We start from the raw sequence: 20,335 nt of genomic DNA, 5'->3' as shown, positions 1-20,335 counted from the left end.
TTCTACATTGGTAGTTATTTCCCACTCATCACACTGAAGATATTATTCCATTATCTTTTGTCATTTGAGTTGCTTATGAAAAGTCTACTGTCAATATGACTGTTATTCCTTGGATATAATCTATATCTTCTGGTATCATTTAAGACTTTTTCCCTTTATTTTTGGATACTCTGAAGTTTCCCTACAATGCCTAAAAGCAAAGATTTTCTTCATTATCCTACTTGACACTCAGTAGGCACATTTGTTCTGAGAACACATGCATGTCCTTATTCAACTGCAGAAATTCTGAGCTCTTCAAATTCTTCAAAATTATTTTCAAGTATTGGGGCGCCTGGGTGGCTCAGTGGGTTGAGCCGCTGCCTTCGGCTCAGGTCATGATCTCAGAGTCCTGGGATCGAGCCCCGCATCGGGCTCTCTGCTCAGCGGGGAGCCTGCTTCCTCCTCTCTCTCTGCCTGCCTCACTGCCTGCTTGTGATCTCTCTGTCAAATAAATAAATAAAATCTTTAAAAAAAAAATTATTTTCAAGTATTGATTACCTACCATTTCCTCCATTCTCTACCTGAAACTCTTATTAGATATACATATATCTTCTGTCTTAACATCTGTCATATATACATATGACATATATTTGTCTCTATATCCACCTCTTTGCCATTCTGTGCTGTATTCCTGATAAATATCTCAATACACGGATGCCTATGTGGCTTAGTCGGTTAAGTGTCTGCCTTTGGCTCAGGTCATGATCCCAGGGTCCTGGATTGAGCCCTGCATCAGGGTCCCTGCACAGTGGGAAGCCTGCTTCTCCCTCTCCCACTCCCCCTGCTTGTGTTTCTTCTGTCAAATATAAAATCCTTAAAAAAAAAATCTCAGTACAAGTTTCCAAATCACTTATTTCAGTCAATTATTTTCATGGTCTAGCATCTCATAGACTGATTTTTATTGCAGTGATTATATTTTGACTTTCTAAAACGTAAAACTGGCTTTTATATTTATCTGTTTTTGCTTTACCTCTGCCTCTTTCTTAATCTCTTCTCTCTCTTTTTTTTTTTAGATTTTATTTACTTATTTGACAGACAGAGTTCCCAAGTAGGCAGAGAAAGAGGAGGAAGCAGGCTCCCCGCTGAGCAGAGAGCCCTATGTAGGGCTCGATCCCAGGATGCTGGGATCATGACCCAAGCCGAAGGCAGAGGCCTTAACCCATTGAGCCACCCAGACACCCCTCTTCTTTTTTTTTAGTAAATTATCTCTTTATTTACCTCTTCGAGCATCCTTAAACATATTTTGTTTTTAGCAGGCTATTAGATAAAATTGTTTTCACATTTCAATCGTTGATATGGTGGCTATGTCCCTTAGCATTAATATTTTCATACATTTTAGAGTTTTGGTTTGCTGACTGATTTTCCATGTAGGTGGGGTATTTGTTCACGTTTTCTCTCTTTTTCCTTCTCTATGTCAACTCATATTATCTGGTAAGGTTAAAGATATTTTTACCCAGTTCCCCAGTCTAGAATGAGATTTATAATGACATTTCAGAGTTTCTATTGCATGATGCTACTGGGGATAGCACAAATTCAGTATATAACCAATGATGGTGTGGTAGGACCATGTGGCATGGTTACAAGGCTACATCCCCAAATTCCTGTCTCCGTAAGCCTTCAGGTTGCTAAATACTGATAGCAGTGATACTTTCAGATACCAGATACTGTTGATAACAGCCAGCAATAGTGTTATTTTCTGTTTCCTTTACCAAGTAAAACAGAGCAATAACCGTCTTGGCTTTAAGCAACAAGTGAGGCTCCTGTATCATTCTGGTTGCTTTTATTATTTTTATTATTATTTTTTAAAGATTTTATTTATTTATTTGACAGACAGAGATCACAAGTAGGCAGAGAGGCAAGCAGAGAGAGAGAGAGAGAGAGGAGGAAGCAGGCTCCCCGCCGAGCAGAGAGCCCGATGCGGGGCTCGATCCCAGGACCCCGGGACCATGACCTGAGCCGAAGGCAGAGGCTTTAACCCACTGAGCCACCCAGGCGCCCCTCTAGTTGCTTTTAAAAGCTGAATTCCTAGAAACCTACATTTCCAGACCTGAGCATCATAGGTGCAATAATTCAGTTCTTTTCATTATCTAGGATTTTTGTTTCTTGACCACAGAAATGTTAGCATTGTTTTGAGATTATCTGTAACTTTTTAGTCCTCTTTTTTATATTTTTGTTTATCGTGTGTGAGCAGAGTGGATATATCAAAGGTGAACTCACTAAACCATGAGGATCAGAGGTTGAAAAGTACTTCTAAAAATTCATATATATATAGGGGCTCCTGGGTGGCTCAGTGGGTTAAGCCTCTGCCTTTGGCTCAGGTCATGGTCTCAGGGTTCTGGGATCGAGCCCCGCATCAGGCTCTCTGCTCAGCGGGGAGCCTGCTTCCTGCTCTCTCTCTGCCTGCCTCTCTGCCTACTTGTGATCTCTGTCAAATAAATAAAATCTTTTAAAAAAAATCCATAAATATATATATATAGAAAAATCATATACTCTCTGATACTCTAGCTTGTCTCTCCAGTGTTGTTCAGGAGAATCATTAACCTTGGTTAAATAAACGAACTCCTGCTGCTACTTACCTGACACATGCTATACAGAAAAAAACCATATGAAAGGCAGCGTGATCATTGCCTACTGTTTTGAGTAACTGTCTTTCTGACTTTCAGGATAAAGCTGACATTTAAAAAGAACAGTTTTTTCTATTCAAGACATCTAAATATACAGGATATGTCCTTCCTACTTGGCAAACAGGTAGGCCTTACACAAATTTTCAGTTTTAACTACCTTGGAAAATATCTGACTCCCTCCTTGGAGTATGCCTCCAGGATACTTTGAAATATCCCCTAGACTATATTTTGTGTCACAATATAGCCTACATTCTACATTTCTTTTTTTTACATTCTACATTTTAAATTAAACCAACCCAAAGAGATTTTCCAAATTTAATGGAACATGCCAACATAGCCATTTTCAAATGATGTGGCAATACAAAATTAAATTTATAAAAATATATCAATAAAAATATGATATGCTAACCTAAAAAACAAAAAAATACTAAGTTTTAAAGTGCCAAAAACTTTGTGGTGATTATTGAATAAAATATATTCAATAAAATTCCTCCCATATCTAGTCAGGAAAAATTATAGCTATAAATGCATAAGGTACTGCCTAACAGACATTCAAGAAAAGTTAGTTTAAATGTATTAGTAAGAAAAAGAAATATGAAGATTTAAGTATCTAAAACTAAAAATTAAAGTTTAAAACCTAAAAACTTAAAAATAATAAAGTGACAAGTCACAAATAGCAAAGAATAAAATAAGTATAAGATAGATTAGAAATTAAACAGTGGTAGGAGCACCTGGGTGTCTCAGTCAATTAAGCATTCAACTCTTGATTTTGGCTCAGTCCATGATATCAGGGTCATGGGATTAAGCCCTGCTATGGAGCCTGAGCTCTGCACTAAGTTGGGAGTCTGCTTGAGGTTCTCTCTCTCCCTCTTCCTCTGCCCCAAAACCCATGCTCTTACGTGCTCTTTCTAAAATAAATAAATAAATCTTTAAAAAAATTACACAGTGGCAAAATTAGTAGTCAGGTTTTTGAAAAATAGAAGAATTTAAACAGCTGATAAACTACAATTTAAAAAAGAGTAACTACAGGGAGGCGGGTGGCTCAGTCATTAAGCATCTGCTTTTGGCTCAGGACATGGTCCCAGGGGCCTGGGATCGAGGACCACATCGGGCTCCCTGCTCAGTGGAAAACCTGCTTCTCCCTCTCCCACTCTCCCTGCTTGTGTTCCCTCTCTCTCTGTGTCTCTGCCTGTCAAATAAATAAATAAATAAATAAATCTTTTAAAATAAATAAGATAAAAGAGAGTGACTATAATCGTTCTAGGACTAAGAATTTTAAAATGAAGAAATTAAAAGTAGGAAATTCTCATAACTATATATTGATATAATTTATGATCAAGCTATCGTTTTGATTGTCACTATCTATAAATAAAAATCCCAAAACCGATACAATAAGTTTAATAAGTATTTAACAAATGCTTACTATGTATATGAAGTCTGGGAAAATAAAAAAGACTAAGACACAGTTCTGCCCTCAACAAGTTACCACTTTAATACAGAATGAGGGTAAATGAACAGGTACAGGATTCATAACAGACTATCCAGCATTGCTGGTTTTGCTTTTCAGATTTAAGGAAAACTTTTTCTCTTTTCTCTTAAGCAATCTATAACTTAAAGCAATTTGTAAAAATATACCTTTGTTAATAAAGATGAAGTAATTTTCCCCCCTACCTGATCACTAGAAAAATCAGAAACAGAGTAATCTTATTTTCATGCAATATAGTTATTTGGGAAACTTCAGTAAGAATCTGTTCTCCTGGTATTAGGACATATTTGGAAACTTTAGTTATATTACCAAGGATCTGACTAAATGTCATACTTCAGAATGATGCATAAAATTCAGTATGACCAGCTTCACAAATCTAAGGTTGACTGCAGGTGTTAGTATTTATTTATTGGGTTTTCCTTGGCTTGGCTTCCTAACCTCTAAAGGCTTTTAAAATTCGAATCTGAGATTCCTTATGAAAAGTCCCAGCAAACAAACTCAAAAGACCTATGTGGGCAATCACTATTGTTGCTGTACATATATAAATAATCAGATCAATTTTAATGAAACTAGCTTTATTTTGCAAACAGATTAGTGTTACTTTGATAGAAATGGTGGTGACTATAGAGGAAAAAATGATGCTTCAACAAAAAACTATAGCACACCCTCATGGGTATTAATTCTTTTTTTTTTTAAATTATTTATTTATTTATTTGACAGAGAGAGAGATCACAAGCAGGCAGAGGGGCAGGCAGAGAGCTGAGCAGAGAGCCCAACGCGGGGCTCGATCCCAGGATCCTGAGATCATGACCTGAGCCGAAGGCAGCGGCTTAACCCACTGAGCCACCCAGGCGCCCCATGGGTATTAATTCTAATCCTGTTCATTGTCTTTAAGATTTTGTTACCTACTAGGACACCTGGATAGCTCAGTCAGTTAAGCATCTGACTTCAATTCAAGTCATGCTCCCAGCGTCCTGGGATGGAGCCCTGTGTTGGGCTCCCTGCTTGGCCAGGAATCTGCTTGTCCCTATTCCTCTGCCCCATCCCAAGCTCCCTCTTGTTCACTCTCTCTCTCAAATAAATAAATAAAATCTTTTAAAAAAAGGATTTTGTTACCTACTTGTTAACCATACTGCATCTTGAATCCTTCTAGTTTCTAATTTTTCCCCACCCTCTGACTTTGAATTACTAACAATTCCAAGTGTCCTTTTCCCAAAGCCGTGCAAACTGAAGCTGGACAACTTAAATGTAAACTTCAGAGAAATCACCACAACAGCTCATATATGGAAAAATTTTGTGCGTTCCTATGTGTGTCACCTTAAAAATTCACCAGATCGGGACGCCTGAGTGGCTTAGTCAGTTAAGTGTCTGCCTTCACCTCAAGTCATGATCCCAGAGTCCTGGGATACAGTCCCACAGTGGGGGTCCTTGCTCAGCAGGGAGTGTGCTTCTCCCTCTGCCTGCCGCTTCTCCTGCTTATGGCTAACAAATAAATAAAATCTTTAAAAAGGAAAAAAAAAATTCACCAGATCACTTAATGACACTGTCAGAGACATTCAAAGTGTAAACCAGGAAAATATGTCATAGTTCCAGTGCCTTGTCCTTATTTCACCTGAACATGCTTCAAGTCCAACATCTAGAAAATCTTCTTAACTGTCTTCTGGGCTAAAAACTGGTTCCAATCATTAACTGTTATTTTTCTTTTGTTGCCCTAGAAATACTCAGGACAGAGACAGGTTCAGTGGGTTATGGGACAGTCTACCAACTCAGTTTCTGGAATGATATTTCTTGAAGTTTCAGATGGGGGAATGACAGGATTCAGGACATGCCACCCCCAAATACAATACCTTGGCATATTAAATATTTTAAGCTGAAGGAATATGAGAAATGGTATGTGAAGGAAGGACTTTCTGACCTTTCCTGAAGCAGGTCATAAAACCCTCACGTGAAAGGTACCCTCCCTGGACCTAGAGAGAAGGAACATTTTTATATCCAAGACACAGCAACACCAAGAAGAATCTGAACAAATAGGCCTTGTTACATTTCCCCCAGCTTACTACACTTACCTCATACCCTTTGTCTTATCACATCTTTCCACAACTTTCCACTTTTCATCTGACCTAGCAAAAAAACACTCAGGTTTAACCATTTCTCAGGTCTTCATTTTCTTATGAAGTGTGCTGCATCATTAAAATTTACATTAAATAAATTTGTATGCTTTCCTCTTGTTAATATTTATCAGTTTTTTAAATTTCAGACCTGATCATAGACCCTAAGGTGGTCAAGGAAAATTTTTCCTCCCCTACAGCAGTACCAAACAGGTGACAACAGAGCATGGCTTTAAAGCATGATTAGGAACTTCTTAGAAAAAGAACAAGAAAAGGAAATATTGAGGAATTTTTCTAAAACTTCAAAAGTAGAGGAGGCACTGTGATAAAGCAGAGAAACAGTGAACCTGAAGACTTAGAGAACAGTCCTGATTGTTCCACTATTTATCTTAAGCAAATTAAACTTTCTGGACCTCATTTTTCTTTTCTGGGAAATGAGGGACTCACAAATTAGAGAAGAGTCTCAAACTATAATAGAAATATAAATAAGGTCTATGGGGCGCCTGGATGGTTTGAGCCTCTGTCTTCGGCTCAGGTCATGATTCCAGGGCCTGGGATGGAGCCCTGCATCGGGCGCTCTGCTCAGCAGGGAGCCTGCTTCCCCCTCTCTCTCTGCCTGCCTCTCTGCCTACTTGTGATCTCTGTCTGTCAAATGAATAAATAAAATCTTTAATAAATAAATAAATAAATAAATAAATAAATAAATAAATAAATAAATAAGGAAGGTCTAGGGTAAGATTTGAAATCCTAACAGGTGATATAGATGCTCTTGGTCACTGATCTATATACTTCGTGTAATAGGGCATTAGGTTATCTCTACAGGTTCCTTGTATCTTAGAAGTTTATTTCAAATCATTTTTCTATTATTTTGAAATTTTTTAGGCAAATATGATTTTGAGAAGGATAAAACTGAAGAAGAAAGTTACAAGGTAGAAAAATAAAAGAAAGAAAACTATAAGGCAAAACTGTACTTAAAAAGTAATTTTCTGGGGCACCTGGGTGGCTCAGTGGGTTAAAACCTCTGCCTTCAGCTCAGGTCGTGATCCCAGGGTCCTGGGATCGAGCCCCACATCAGGCTCTCTGCTCAGTGGGGAGCCTGCTTCCCCCCACCCCCTCTGCCTGCCTCTCTGCCTACTTGTAATCTCTGTCAAATAAATAAATAAATCTTTAAAAAAAAAAAGTAATTTTCCTTTATGACTAAATAGTGTTTACTCTCTGAAAAATAAATATTTAATAAAATCACTTATGCAATTAACATGATAATATATCTCTCAAAATCTTTATAAAAAGAATTTATTGGACATACTGAATAAGCAATTTAAAGGTGCAAGAAATGAGAAATACCAAAAAGTAAATTATAATCTACAAAATAGTGATGTACAATTTGAAAACATAAAGAAAAACAATCCCATTTTTAAATAATGAGGAAAAACAGTTAAATATTCGGACATCAATATAACTTGGGAAGTCAGATATTTATTCAAAGAAAAGCATAAGACTACAATAAAGCATGAATAAATGGAGGCTTAGATGTAAAGACTAAAGATAGCAAATAATACAGTTTCTTTTTTTGTTTTTTTTTTTAATTTTTTCAGAGAGGGAGAGAGGTGGGAGAGGCAGAAGGAGAGAGAAAATCCCAAGCAGACTCTATGCTCAGCACAAAGCCCCTACCCGCAGCTAGATTTCACAACCCCGAGATCATGACCTGAGCCAAAATCAAGAGTCAGATGCTTAAGTGACTGAGCCACCTGGGTACCCCTACAGTAAGGTTACTGAGGACTAGTTAGTGAAATTATTCTGGAAGAATAGAGAAAAAATTAGATTTTTTTTTAAGTTTCAAAACTCAAATTATTATAAAGCAGTTTTCAAATCCATATGTGATATTCTGATTTATGCTAAGAAATATGTATTTGTCTTCATCCCTTTTCTGGCAGAGAGCTCCTAAAACATTTGGAATTTTCTAAATGAGGAAAGCCAAACTCTACCTTGTCTCCATACCTTCCAATATGTCTCTTCTGTCTGGCTATTCCAGAGTTCTATCCTTTCATAATAAGCCTGTAATCTAGGAAATAAAGTGTTTCTGAGTTCAGTGAACCACTTTACCAAATTAATCGAACTTACGGAAGGGGTTGTTGGAACCTCAAATCTACCATCAGTTGGTCAGAAGCACAGACAACAACCTGGACTGAGTAGAGTACATTATGCCCAGATAAAGAATAGATGATTAAAAGAAATGAAGGTTCTCATAAAAGTCAAGATGGATATACCTGAATATATACAAATAAAAACCTAATGTATCAAATTCAGCTAAGGGGCAGGATAGAAGATCAACAAACAAAAATCAGCCATAACTAGAAAAATGTGGAGAAAGGGGAATCTTTGAGCACTTTTGGTAGAAATGTAAATTGGTATAGCCACCATGGAAAACAGTATGAAAGTTCCTCAAAAAATTAAAACTAGGAGTGCCTGGGTGGCTCAGTGGGTTAAGCCTCTGCCTTCAGCTCAGGTCATGATCTCAGGGTCCTGGGATTGAGCCCCACCCCACCGCCTGCCTGTCCATCTACTTGTGATCTCTCTCTGTCAATAAATAAATAAAATCTTAAAAAAAAAATTAAAACTACAACTATCATATGATCCAGCAATTTTACTTTGGGTATTTATCTAAAGAAAACGAAAACACTAATTCAAAAAGATATATGCACCCCCATGTTCACTGTAGCATTATTTATAATACTCAACAGATGGAGGGATGCCTGGGTGGCTCAGTGCATTAATGTCCAACTCTTGATTTCAGCTCAGGTCATGATGTCTGGGTTGTGAGACTGAGCCACATGCTGGGCTCTGCTCTCAGTGGGGAGTCTGCTTGTCCCTCTGCTCCTCCCCCACTTACGCACATTCACTCTCTCTCCACTAAAATTTTTTTTTAAAAAAGGGAGAGCTGGAAACAATCTAAATATCTATCAATGGATAAATGGATATCCAATGGAATATTATTCAACCATAAAAAAGAAGGAAAGTGCCATTTGGAACAATATGGATGTACCCTGAGGGCATTATATTAAGTGAAATAAGTCAGAGAAAGACAAATACCATATGATTTCTCTTATAAATTTTTAAAAAAGGAAAAAAGGGTAAAGCAGGGCAAAACATAAAAAACAAACGCAGTTGATAGAAAATAGGCACAAAAATTTTGAATCATATTCAAAGTACTAACTTTGTGTGTGTGTATATATATATACAGGCACACACATGTTTATATATGCTGATGTATGACATAGGTATATTACATATAATATATATAAAAACACTGATCCAGAGCTATATTGCTACAATAATGAAAATAAAATACCACATTCCAAAAAAAAATTTTTTTTAAAGATTTTATTTTTATTTATTTGTCAGGGACAGAGGGAGAGAGAGTGAGTGAGCACAGGCAAACAGAGAAGCAGGCAGACAGAGAAGCAGGCAGAGGCAGAGGGAGAAGCAGGCTCCCTGCCGAGCAAGGAGCCCAATGTGGGACTCGATCCCAGGATGCTGGGATCATGACCTAAGCCGAAAGCAGCCGCTTAACCAACTGAGCCACCCAGGCGTCCCCATATTCCAAATTTTTAAGATGAAACCAAATATTACATATTTTTAGAAATTTGCATAAAAATTAAAACCTCAAAAGCCAAGAAAAAAAAGTCATTTTTCTGTGCATTATCAAAGAATAATTTGAAAAGGAAAAAGAATCAAATTTACAATAACATCAAAAAGAACAAAGTGCTTAAGAATAAATTTAACCAAGGAGGCACAAGACTTGTACTCTTAAAACTATAAAACATTGCTGAAAGAAACTAAAGATACTCTGAATTAATGGAAAGACACCCATTTTCATGTACTGGAAACTTATGATTGTTCAGATGCCAATATTCCTCAATGTAATCTACAGATTCAGCAATTGCCTTGAGGCACTTGGATGGCTCAGTCAGTAGAGCATGTGACTTTCGATCTCAGGTTCCTGAGTTCAAGTCCCACATTGGGTATAGAGCTTACGTTAATTAAAAAAAAAAAAAAATGCCAACTGCCTTTTTAGTAGTAGACAAGCAGATCCTAAGAGTCATATGGAATTGTAAGAGATCCCAAATCATCAAAATAATTTTATAAAGAACAAAGTTGGAGGACTCATACTTCCTGATTTCAAAACAACACGAAGTTACAAAACAGTGTGGTAGTGGCATCTGGGGAACAGAATTGAGAGTCCAGAATAAACTCACACATTAACTTTGTACAAGGATGCCACAAGTGTTCAATGGAGAAAAAAAAGTCTCTTCAGCAAATAGTATGGGACAACGAATACCTGCATACAGAAGAATGAAGCTGGATTCTTACCTCATATCATATATAAAACTTAGATTAAAAATAATATAAGAAATAGATCAAAACCTGTATATAAAGGACAAAACTATAAAGCTTTTAGAAGAAAACATGGGGGAAATCTTTATAAGCTTTGATTAGGCAAAGGTTTCTTAGATAGGACACCAAAACCATGAACAACAAAACAAGGGATAAATTGGACTTCATCAAAATTAAAAACTTTGTGCATCAAGGGACACTACCAAAGAATGAAAAGACCAACCACTGAATGGGCAAAAATAATTGTAAATCATGTACCTGATGAGGGTCTAGTATCAGAATATAGAAAAGAATGCTCAAGGATCCCCTGGGTGGCTGTCATTGGATGTCTGCCTTCAGCTCAAGTCATGATCCTGAGGTCCTGGGATCAAGCCCCGCATCGATCCCCATCGCTTAGCAGGAAGCCTACTTCTCCCTCTCCCACTCCCCCTGCTTGTGCTCCCTCTCTCACTGTCTCTGTCCAATAAATAAATTTTAAAAGTCTTTTAAAAAATTAGAAATTTTAAAAAAAGAGAATGCTCAAAACTCAACAACAAAGACAAGCAACCCAATTTAAAAGTGGGCAAAGGACTTGAATAGACATTTTCCCAAAAAGATTTATACAAATGACCAATGAGTACATGAAAAGATACTCAATTTCCTTAGTCATTAGGGATATGCAAATGGAAATCACAATGAGGGGCACCTGTCCGTCTCAGACAGTGGAACATATGACTCTTGATCTCAGTGTTGTAAGTTTGAGCCTCACAGTGGATGCAGAGATTATCTGAAAACAAAATCTTTTAAAAAAGAAAAGAAAAGAAAATCACAGTGCGATACCACTTCACATCCACTAGGATGACAACAGTGAAAAATAAAACAACAAACCCCAGAAAGTACTAAGTTTTGACAGGGATGTGGAGAAATAACTGTCTTACATGCTGGTAGGACTATAAAATGATACAGCTACTGTGGAAAATAGTTTGGCAGTTCCTTTATAAAGCTAAACATAGAATTACCATATAGCCCAGCAATTCCATATCTACATATACACTTGGAAGAATCAAAAACAAGTGTTCAACAAGAACTTGCAAATCAATGTTCATACAGCACTATTTATAATAGCCAAAAGTGGAAACAACTGAAATTTAGATAAATGGATAAACAAAAGGTACTCATACAACTGAATGTAATTTAGCCATAAAAAATAAAATACTGATACATGCTATAACAGGCTGAATCTTGAAAACATCATGGTAAGTATAAGTAGCCAGACACAAAAGGTCACATATTGTGATTCCATTTATATGAAAGATTCAGAATAGGTGAACCCCTCAAGTCAGAAAGATTAATCTTTGCCAGGGACGGTGAGTAGCAGAGAACCAGGAATGACTGCTTAATGAATACAGGTTTTTCTTTTGGGGTGATGAAAATGTTCTAGAACTAGATAATTGTGATGATCACCCAACATTATAAATGTACTAAATGCCACAAAATGTACACTTTGGTAAATTTTATGTGCATTCTGCCACAGTTTAAAAATTATTTATAATTAAATTCTTTTTTTTTAAAAGATTTTATTTATTTATTTGACACAGAGAGATCACAAGTAGACAGAGAGGCAGGCAGAGAAAGAGAGAGAGAGAGGGAAGCAGGCTCCCTGCTGAGCAGAGCGCCCGATGCGGGACTCGATCCCAGGACCCTGAGATCATGACCTGAGCCAAAGGCAGCGGCTTAACCCACTGAGCCACCCAGGCGCCCCTAATTAAAAAAATTCTTGCATGATAAAATATAATAAAGTCTCATATCAGGAAAGGCAATGGAAGAGTAAAACTGTGGCAAAGGTAATTTTTAAAAGGTTAATATCTGAATTACATATAAAGATTTGACACAAAGATATAGGATCAATATCCAAAGTTATTAGGCTAAGTGGTCAAACTGATACACAGATTATATACCAAGAAATAATTACAGTAAAATTCCTCACATAAAAATGGAGAAGCTACTAGGAAGTAAATGTTTATTAAAACATTTTTAAGGAATCATTATATTCTAAATGTCTCATAAAAGAGTTAAAAACCAAATGTGGTCAGGCCACAGGGAAATAAATAAGTTTAAAATCTCCAGTGACACCTGCCCTTTCTCCTGTGGTCTCTTAATCCAGTAATTGTATTATTGCCATTAAAGGATGCAGTTATTAAAAAAAAAAAAATCTCCAGTGACATAGTGAAACTGTTCTGGAGAACAATCTGACAGACAATATGTAACTGGAACTATAAAGAAGCTTATCAGATACTTTGACCTAGGAATTTCAGTTTGGGGACTACTTTTAAAGGAATACCCTCAAAGTAGGAGAAGCAGGAAATAATCTGAAGATAAGATATTCACAGCCATGACAACTAACATGAGAAAATATGAAATAATTTGTATAGTCAATAAAAAAGAGTTAAGCTAAATGAACTTTTATTATTGCTTAAGCACAATGGAATATATGCGCCTATACATGTGTATATATGTATGTATCTATTTAATATGACAACTGTGTAACTATTTGATAGGTTAAAATGTATGTAAAGATAATGCTAATGTAAAGCACAAAATAGTGCTCCCATTGATTTCAACTCTATATATACAATGAAAAGAATTTGGAATAAGACTTCAAAACTCAACAGGCTCTTTTAAATAAGTTGTAGAGAATAATAATTTCCTGGCAATTATTTTCCAATCACATTCTTTACTCGAAGATCAGTAAAAAAAAAAAATACAGATATGGGAAAAATAAAAAGTTTTTCAGGATAAACTATAAGTTTAGAATAAAGTCTTAAATGAATTAAGATATTAAATAAAGGTATTTTGTTTTACGCTTACTATCTCTTTCTGTTCAGATAAGTTTTCAGGCCAATTCCTCAACAAGACTTAGAGGAAAATATTTTCAGTGTATTTTTTTTAAAAGATTTATTTATTTCAGAGGGTTATGCCTCGATCCCATGACCCTGAAACCATGACCCAAGCAGAAATCAACAGTCGGACGCTTAACCAACTGAGCCACTCAAGCGCCCTTCATTGAATTTAAACGATAGGGGCACCTGGCTGGCTCTGTCAGAAAAACATGCAACTCTTGATTTCAGGGTTGTGAGTTTGAGACCTAGACTGGGTGTAGAGATTACCTGCAAATAAAATCTTCCAAAAAAATTAGCCACATTTGTTTAATAAAAATTCAGGGTGCCTGAGTGGCTCAGTCAGTTAAGCATCAATGTTTGGCTTAGGTCATGATCCCAGGGTCCTGGAATCGAGTTCTGCATTGGGCTCCCTGCTCAGTGGGGAGTCTGCTTCTCCCTCTGCCCCTCTCCCTCCACTCGTTCTCTCTCAATCTCTCTTTCTGACATGTGTCCAAAAATAAAATAAGTAAGTCTTTTTAAAAAAATGTTTTTCAGATGATACTTCATTCAGTCTACATGGATACACTTTAAAATATCAAGGAAGGAGAAAGTGAGTTAAACATATGCAAAGTATAACACCCAGTGCACATAATAAATAAATAAATAAATAAATAAAAACTATCACTGAGGGGAAAAAAAAACAAAGACCGAGGAAATAATATATGTAAAGTATATATTCATATAGATGAAGAAATATGAACTGTCAAAAGACCAATAAAAATATGTTGAATAGATTTAAAAATATAACACTGTGCAGTCCTCACCGAATAAGGAACCTGTGCACAAGTACCTGCCTAAACACTGCTCTGAACAGTTGTTGCCATAGAAGCCATCATAAAAAGCCAACAAAGGCAAATTGCAGCTTTGAGACATTCTGTCTGTTCAAAGTTGAAGAGAAAAAGCTTTGTAAAGCAAAAGTAGTGAAAGGTATAGTTTAAGGGAACTGACCTAAGAGATATGTCCTGTTCAAACTTTACTATTGGAATTTCTCGCACTTCCTAAGAACCTGCCAATTAGAGAGTTACACAGATTAACAGCTACTGTCCACTTATCAAAGTTGATACCCCTGAAACAATTAAGCAGTGATAATTCATTACACGGTACTACAAATTTGTTCAATTTCTTTCACTTCTCTCCTAACACTGAAATGAAGCAAATTGCAACTGGAGGGAAGAGAAAAGAGAGCAGCATTGAGCCTTCTACTATGGCAGTCTCCCCAGATCTGCATATCTCCCAGAATCCATTTATCAAAACTACTTATCTTCTCCTCCTAAGCAAAGTTTTCATTCATTAGCCTAACAAAACATATCTTTTATCACCTCTCCAAAAAATTTTATAGTCATAAGAACAGCATTTTTAAAAAAATCAACTCACCTGAAGTTCATTACTTAATAATGGAAAACATGAGAAGCTTTTTAAAGTCTTCTTTAATATATGTCTATCCATTTAAAACTTGCTTTCCTTTTAATTTCACCACCATCATACCTTCTCTCTATACGCATATAACTTCACACTCATTAGAGACTATAATAATGAAGATTTTAACTAATCCTTGTAAACATATTATATTTAAATCTTTTCAGCATAACATTCATCAACTGATTCTTACTTTGCTTCAACTTATGGAAATCACCGACTCTATCCTTGGTAGCCTGCTTTAGTATATCTGCTTGAATTCTGGGTACACTCTCCAAGTTCGGGCCTGGAATTAAACGCTGAAGAGGGTTGGAAGGGTTCTGTTTCGAAGTTCCAGCATTTCCATTGTGATGTCCATGAGAATCTATAGCATAAAAACATCAAACCAAAGTCATATTTTGCTGAGGAATTTCACAAGACCTGCTTTAGAAAAGGTAAGACAACTGTTGTTTGAAACTGCGTACTCAGGCAGGGTTTTGGGGGGAAGGGGGGCTTTATTCTAACTTCTTTAATCAAATCTGACAGCTAATGTAATTTTAGCTGTGAGAAAATCACTAATAATTTCTAGGTAAGTATCTCTAGTACTGATTTTATAGACGTATCCAACAGAGAGATATATAATAGAAACCCAAAGATTTTAATGGGATTAAGACCTGTATCTTTGGGGGCGCCTGGGTGGTTCAGTTGGTTGAGCGTCTGCCTTGGGCTTAGGTCATGATCCCAGGGTCCTGGGATTGAGACCCATGTCAGGCTCCCTGTTCAGCAGAAAGCCTGCTTCTCCCTTTCCCTCTGCCTTCCTCCCTGCCTACTTGTGCTCTCTCTATTTCTCTGTCAAATAAATAAATAAAATCTTTAAAAAAGAAAAAAAAAAAAGACTTGTATCTTTGGGGCACCTGGGTGGCCTAGTTGTTAAGCATCTGCCTTCGGCTCAGGTCATGACCCCAAGGTCCTAGGATTAAGCTCCCTGCTTAGCGAGAAGCCTGCGTCTCCCTTTCCCACTCCCCCTTCTTGTGTTCCCTCTTTCACTATGTCTCTGTCAAATAAAAAAATAAAATCTTTTTAAAAAAATTGAAAAAAAAAAAAAAAAGACCTGTATCATCTTCTCCCTTCAAACTCTGTATTGCTGTCAGAAATCTCTGGTCTCTAAGTCATTTTCTTTTCTTTCTTAAAGCGTTTATTTATTTATTTGTTGGGGGTGGGGGAGAGAGACTGTGTGCATGCACAAGCAGGGGGAGAGGAAGGAGAGGGAGAGAGAGAAGCAGGTTCTCCACTGAGCAAGGAACCCAATGTGGGACTTGATCCCAGGACCCTGGAATCATGACTAGAGCTAAAGGAAGATGCTTAACCAACTGAGCCACCCAGGCATCCCATCTCTAAGTCATATTCATCTACACAGTGACTCAGAACTGTTAATTTTTTTTTCAGTTCACTTATTTATTTTTAAGTAATCTCTACACCCAGTGTGGGGCTGAAACTCAGGAGCCCAAGATCAGGAGTCATAGACTCTACTGACTGAATGAGTATTAAAGTATTAAATCTTGATTATTTCTCTCTTTTAAAGATTGTTTAAATATATTTTAAAGATTTTATTTATTTGACGGAGAGAAAAAGAGCACAAGAAAGGGGAGCGGCAGGCAGAGGGAGAGGGAGAAGTAGGCTCCCTTCTGAGCAGGGAGTCCAATGTGGAACTGGATCCTAGGACCCTGGAATCATGACCTGAGCCAAAGGCAGACACTTAGCAGACTGTGCCACCCAGGCACCCCATAAAGGTTTTATTAAGTAATCTTTACATCCAATCTGGGGCTCAAACTCACAAACCTCAGAGATCAAGAGTCACAGGCTCTACTGACTGAACCTGCCAGGCCCCCATGCTAACTCTTGATTCTTTCTTATTAGTTAACTCCTGGATAAAACTTTCCTTTCCCCTACTCCCTTTCTTCCTCATCAAAGCCTTGATTTAGATCCTTACTATAATTAACTTTAATCATATCAATTCTCATTTTAGAGGAACATTTCTATAAAATCAAATATATATTCAGTAGAAGACAGATACGTTTATAAGTAAGGAGTTGAATACAGATGGATGTAGTTGTTAATAGAAGGACTCTGTGAGATAAATTTCAACACATTTTGAAAAGGGTAAACACAAACAGACTGGCAGAGATGAAAGGGAACATAGTCCAGACAGGCAGAACAAATAATTCTTCTGCTCTTCAGAACACTTCAGACTAAGTGTACTTTTAAAGGATTATTTATCCCTGAGCTTTGATCAATCACTGGGAAATATGTAACATTAACTAGAATGAATGCTACTTCACCATGTTACTAAATGACATGTTTTATTCACTAATAACACTCGACCAGTAAACTGGTTTTCAAATGGAATTTTAAGAATATGACTTCGTGGGCGCCTGGGTGGCTCAGTGGGTTAAGCCGCTGCCTTGGGCTCAGGTCATGATCTCGGAGTCCTGGGATCGAGTCCCGCATTGGGCTCTCTGCTCAGCAGGGAGCCTGCTTCCTCCTGTCTCTCTGCCTGCCTCTCTGCCTGCTTGTGATCTCTGTCTGTCAAATAAATAAATAAAATCTTTAAAAAAAAAAAAAAAAAAGAATATGACTTCGTACCTGGAGCCATATTTGGGGAGAGAGGTTGTCCAGTTGGAATATGGGAGATTGCTTGATGACTTTCATATTGAGAAACAGAAATAGAGGGTTTCCTTAGAGCTAAAAGAAAAGATATCCATATTATTCCTGACAATATGATTTCTAAAAACCAACCACCATGAATCTATTTGCACTGCACTAATCCTATGATGCTTATTTTAATTTTGTAATCTTTATAGTTGATATATTAACTAATTAACTTATGGTTACTAAGTGAAACATTGTACTATCCATCACAGATTTTGGTGACCAATAAATCTGACCAGGATATAAAATAGATGGAACTCATATATCTGGACACCACTATATCCCCATCACCCAGAATAAACGGCACATAACAAAAGCTCAACTAAGATTTGATGAATGAAAAAATAAATGAATCTCTTCAGATACAGCAAGATCTTTTTCTATTGATAGTACAAATAAAATCGACATTTATAGATTAGGTAAAGCAATGAGAATATGCTACTCTAAGCTGCTCAGATTTTAAACAAAAATTAAACATGACTGATGGAACAATGCATTTTATTTTTGAAGACGGAAAATTTATATTTTGTACAAAGAGCTTTACTAAAAAAGATGTACATCTTCTAGTGGGGACCTTATTCTCCCTTAAGAAATGAAGGCAACAGTGAAAGATCATTTTCCACTCACTATCACTAACGCTACAGTTTCCCTGGGCAGCTTAACAAGATAGAAACAAGAGAGCAAAGAAACTAGAGAGAACAGAAACAGGTAAGAAGAAAAAAACAGAGAACCCATCTGTAAGATATGATTAGTGGCACATTTTATTCTTCTAAAACTTTGGTGGCAGAGATAATGTGTTCTTAACTCATCAGAGGAAGATCAGCCTTCCTTACAGTTAGGGGCCATACAACTAGGTTCTGATCTGAGGATATAAGCAAAACTGAATGTGCCACTTCCAGGTATGGCAATAAAATCTGTGCAAATCACCCACAATCTCTCGTCCCTTTCTGCTGCCACTCAGGATGCTACATGTGAAGATGAATGTTATCAAATAATGAAAGAGACACTACTTGGGAGGACAGCTACAAGATAATCATCCAACCTATATCAGACTGTAAAATGAACAATAAAAAATAAAGTGACTGCAATTGGGGGTTGTTTGCTAATATAACACACCTGATGAATTCTTTCTCTCTTTTTTGGGGGGGAGGGATAGAGGGAGAGGGAGAGAGAGTCTTAAGCAGGTTCCATGCTCAGCAAAGAGCCAGACATGGGACTCAATCTCATGACCCTGAGATCATGACCTAGGACAAGACAGAGGCTTCCCCCAGGGGTCAGAACAAATGATGACCTAGAAAACTACTAGTGGGCTTAAAGATAAGTGACAGTGCTAATCTCACTCTCCAATTTCTACAGAGTTCTTCAAATTCTTTTTCTATATACATGTAAGTATCTAATGTTTATTCCTCAAAAATGAGATATTATACTTGCTTTCTTGTACCCTGCTTTTTTCATTTAAAAAATCATAAATATATTTGTATGTTAATAAATACAGTTCAACATTATCATTTTTAACAACTACATACCATTTATGGATATAATAAATTTAATGAATTAACCCTCTGTAAAACATATATAACTTTTAGTTTGTCATTATAAACAATTTTGTGTTATGCCTTTTTACATCTACACGATAGAGTAAATTCTCAGGGAAGTACTAAGCAGTAGGGCAAGAGCAAACAATAATTTGTATCAAAGCATTTCTAACTTTCTATGTATTTTACCCTGGTCCTCTCCATTGAGGACTATTAAGAGCCAGGGGAAAGTATATAAATCAACAGATAACACCATGCTGCCATCAGATAATATTAATAACTAGGCTACTAAAAGATATATCATTGATAAAGCCATTATTAAGGAAAAGTACCAAAGATAAAATGATAAAGCCTAGTTATGATAAAGACAAAACACAGGAAATAAAATTGTAGCACAGAGCATTTACCCTATTACTTGGGTTCTGCATTTTATCTTTTTTATAAAGGAGAGCTATCTGTATGAAAATTCAATCATTCAACAATATCTATTAAGTGTCTATTATATGCTAGGCACTGTTATAAAAAGCTGGAGATTCAACAGTGAACAAAATAGACCAAGTTACTGTCCCCATGAAGCTTACATTCTTGTTGGGTAGATAATAAGTAAACAAGAATATGTAAAAAATATAAATGTCAGAGAGAAAAGTGTTATGTATAAAGTAAAACAGGGAGATATGATAGAGAGTGGTGGAAGATTCTACTTTATATATAGCTTGGTCAGGGGAGCCATTTTCAAAGAAGAGACATTTGAGCAGAGTGTTTAAATCACTTTAAATCATGTTTGAACCAACATGGAGGGAAAGCATTCAGGCAAAGACCATCAAGTACACACAAAGGCCTTGAGACAGGAGATGCATAGCATATCTGAGGAACTGCAAAGAAAGAGTGAGGGAGAAGTGTTAGAAAGGAGGCAAGAGAAGAAAGAAGGATCTATATTAGAGACACAACAATTAAAACATTAGGAATAACTGGTTAGGGGGCTGGGGGGCTGATGGCTGGGACTACATTTGGCAATTCCAAAGGAGGCAATAATGTACTACTAATAATAACAGTAACTCCTATTTTCTGACTGTTTGGTATAAAGCAGGCACTAATCTCATGTCACCCTCAAATCTATGTGAGATAA

At 36.7% G+C, this 20,335-nt stretch overlaps 1 protein-coding gene across 3 annotated transcripts in view; it reads right to left on the bottom strand.

Annotated features, from left to right (window-relative positions):
* GOLM2 (golgi membrane protein 2) overlaps positions 1-20,335 on the bottom strand; it is a 112,406-nt gene that overhangs the window by 27,478 nt on the left and 64,593 nt on the right. For all 3 annotated transcript variants that reach the window (XM_047735757.1, XM_047735758.1, XM_047735759.1), the window contains exons 7-8: positions 17,609-17,707; positions 15,180-15,350 (exon numbers count right to left, since the gene is read on the bottom strand). In XM_047735757.1, coding sequence (XP_047591713.1) covers positions 15,180-15,350; positions 17,609-17,707 — 270 coding nt within the window. The remainder of the gene's footprint in view (positions 1-15,179; positions 15,351-17,608; positions 17,708-20,335) is intronic.

This window comes from Lutra lutra, chromosome 7, assembly GCF_902655055.1.
Source record: "Lutra lutra chromosome 7, mLutLut1.2, whole genome shotgun sequence".
NCBI classification, from domain to species: Eukaryota; Metazoa; Chordata; class Mammalia; order Carnivora; family Mustelidae; genus Lutra; species Lutra lutra.
The sequence above is the reverse complement of the archived record's forward strand: the minus strand, read 5'-3'. Positions and strand labels throughout refer to the sequence as shown.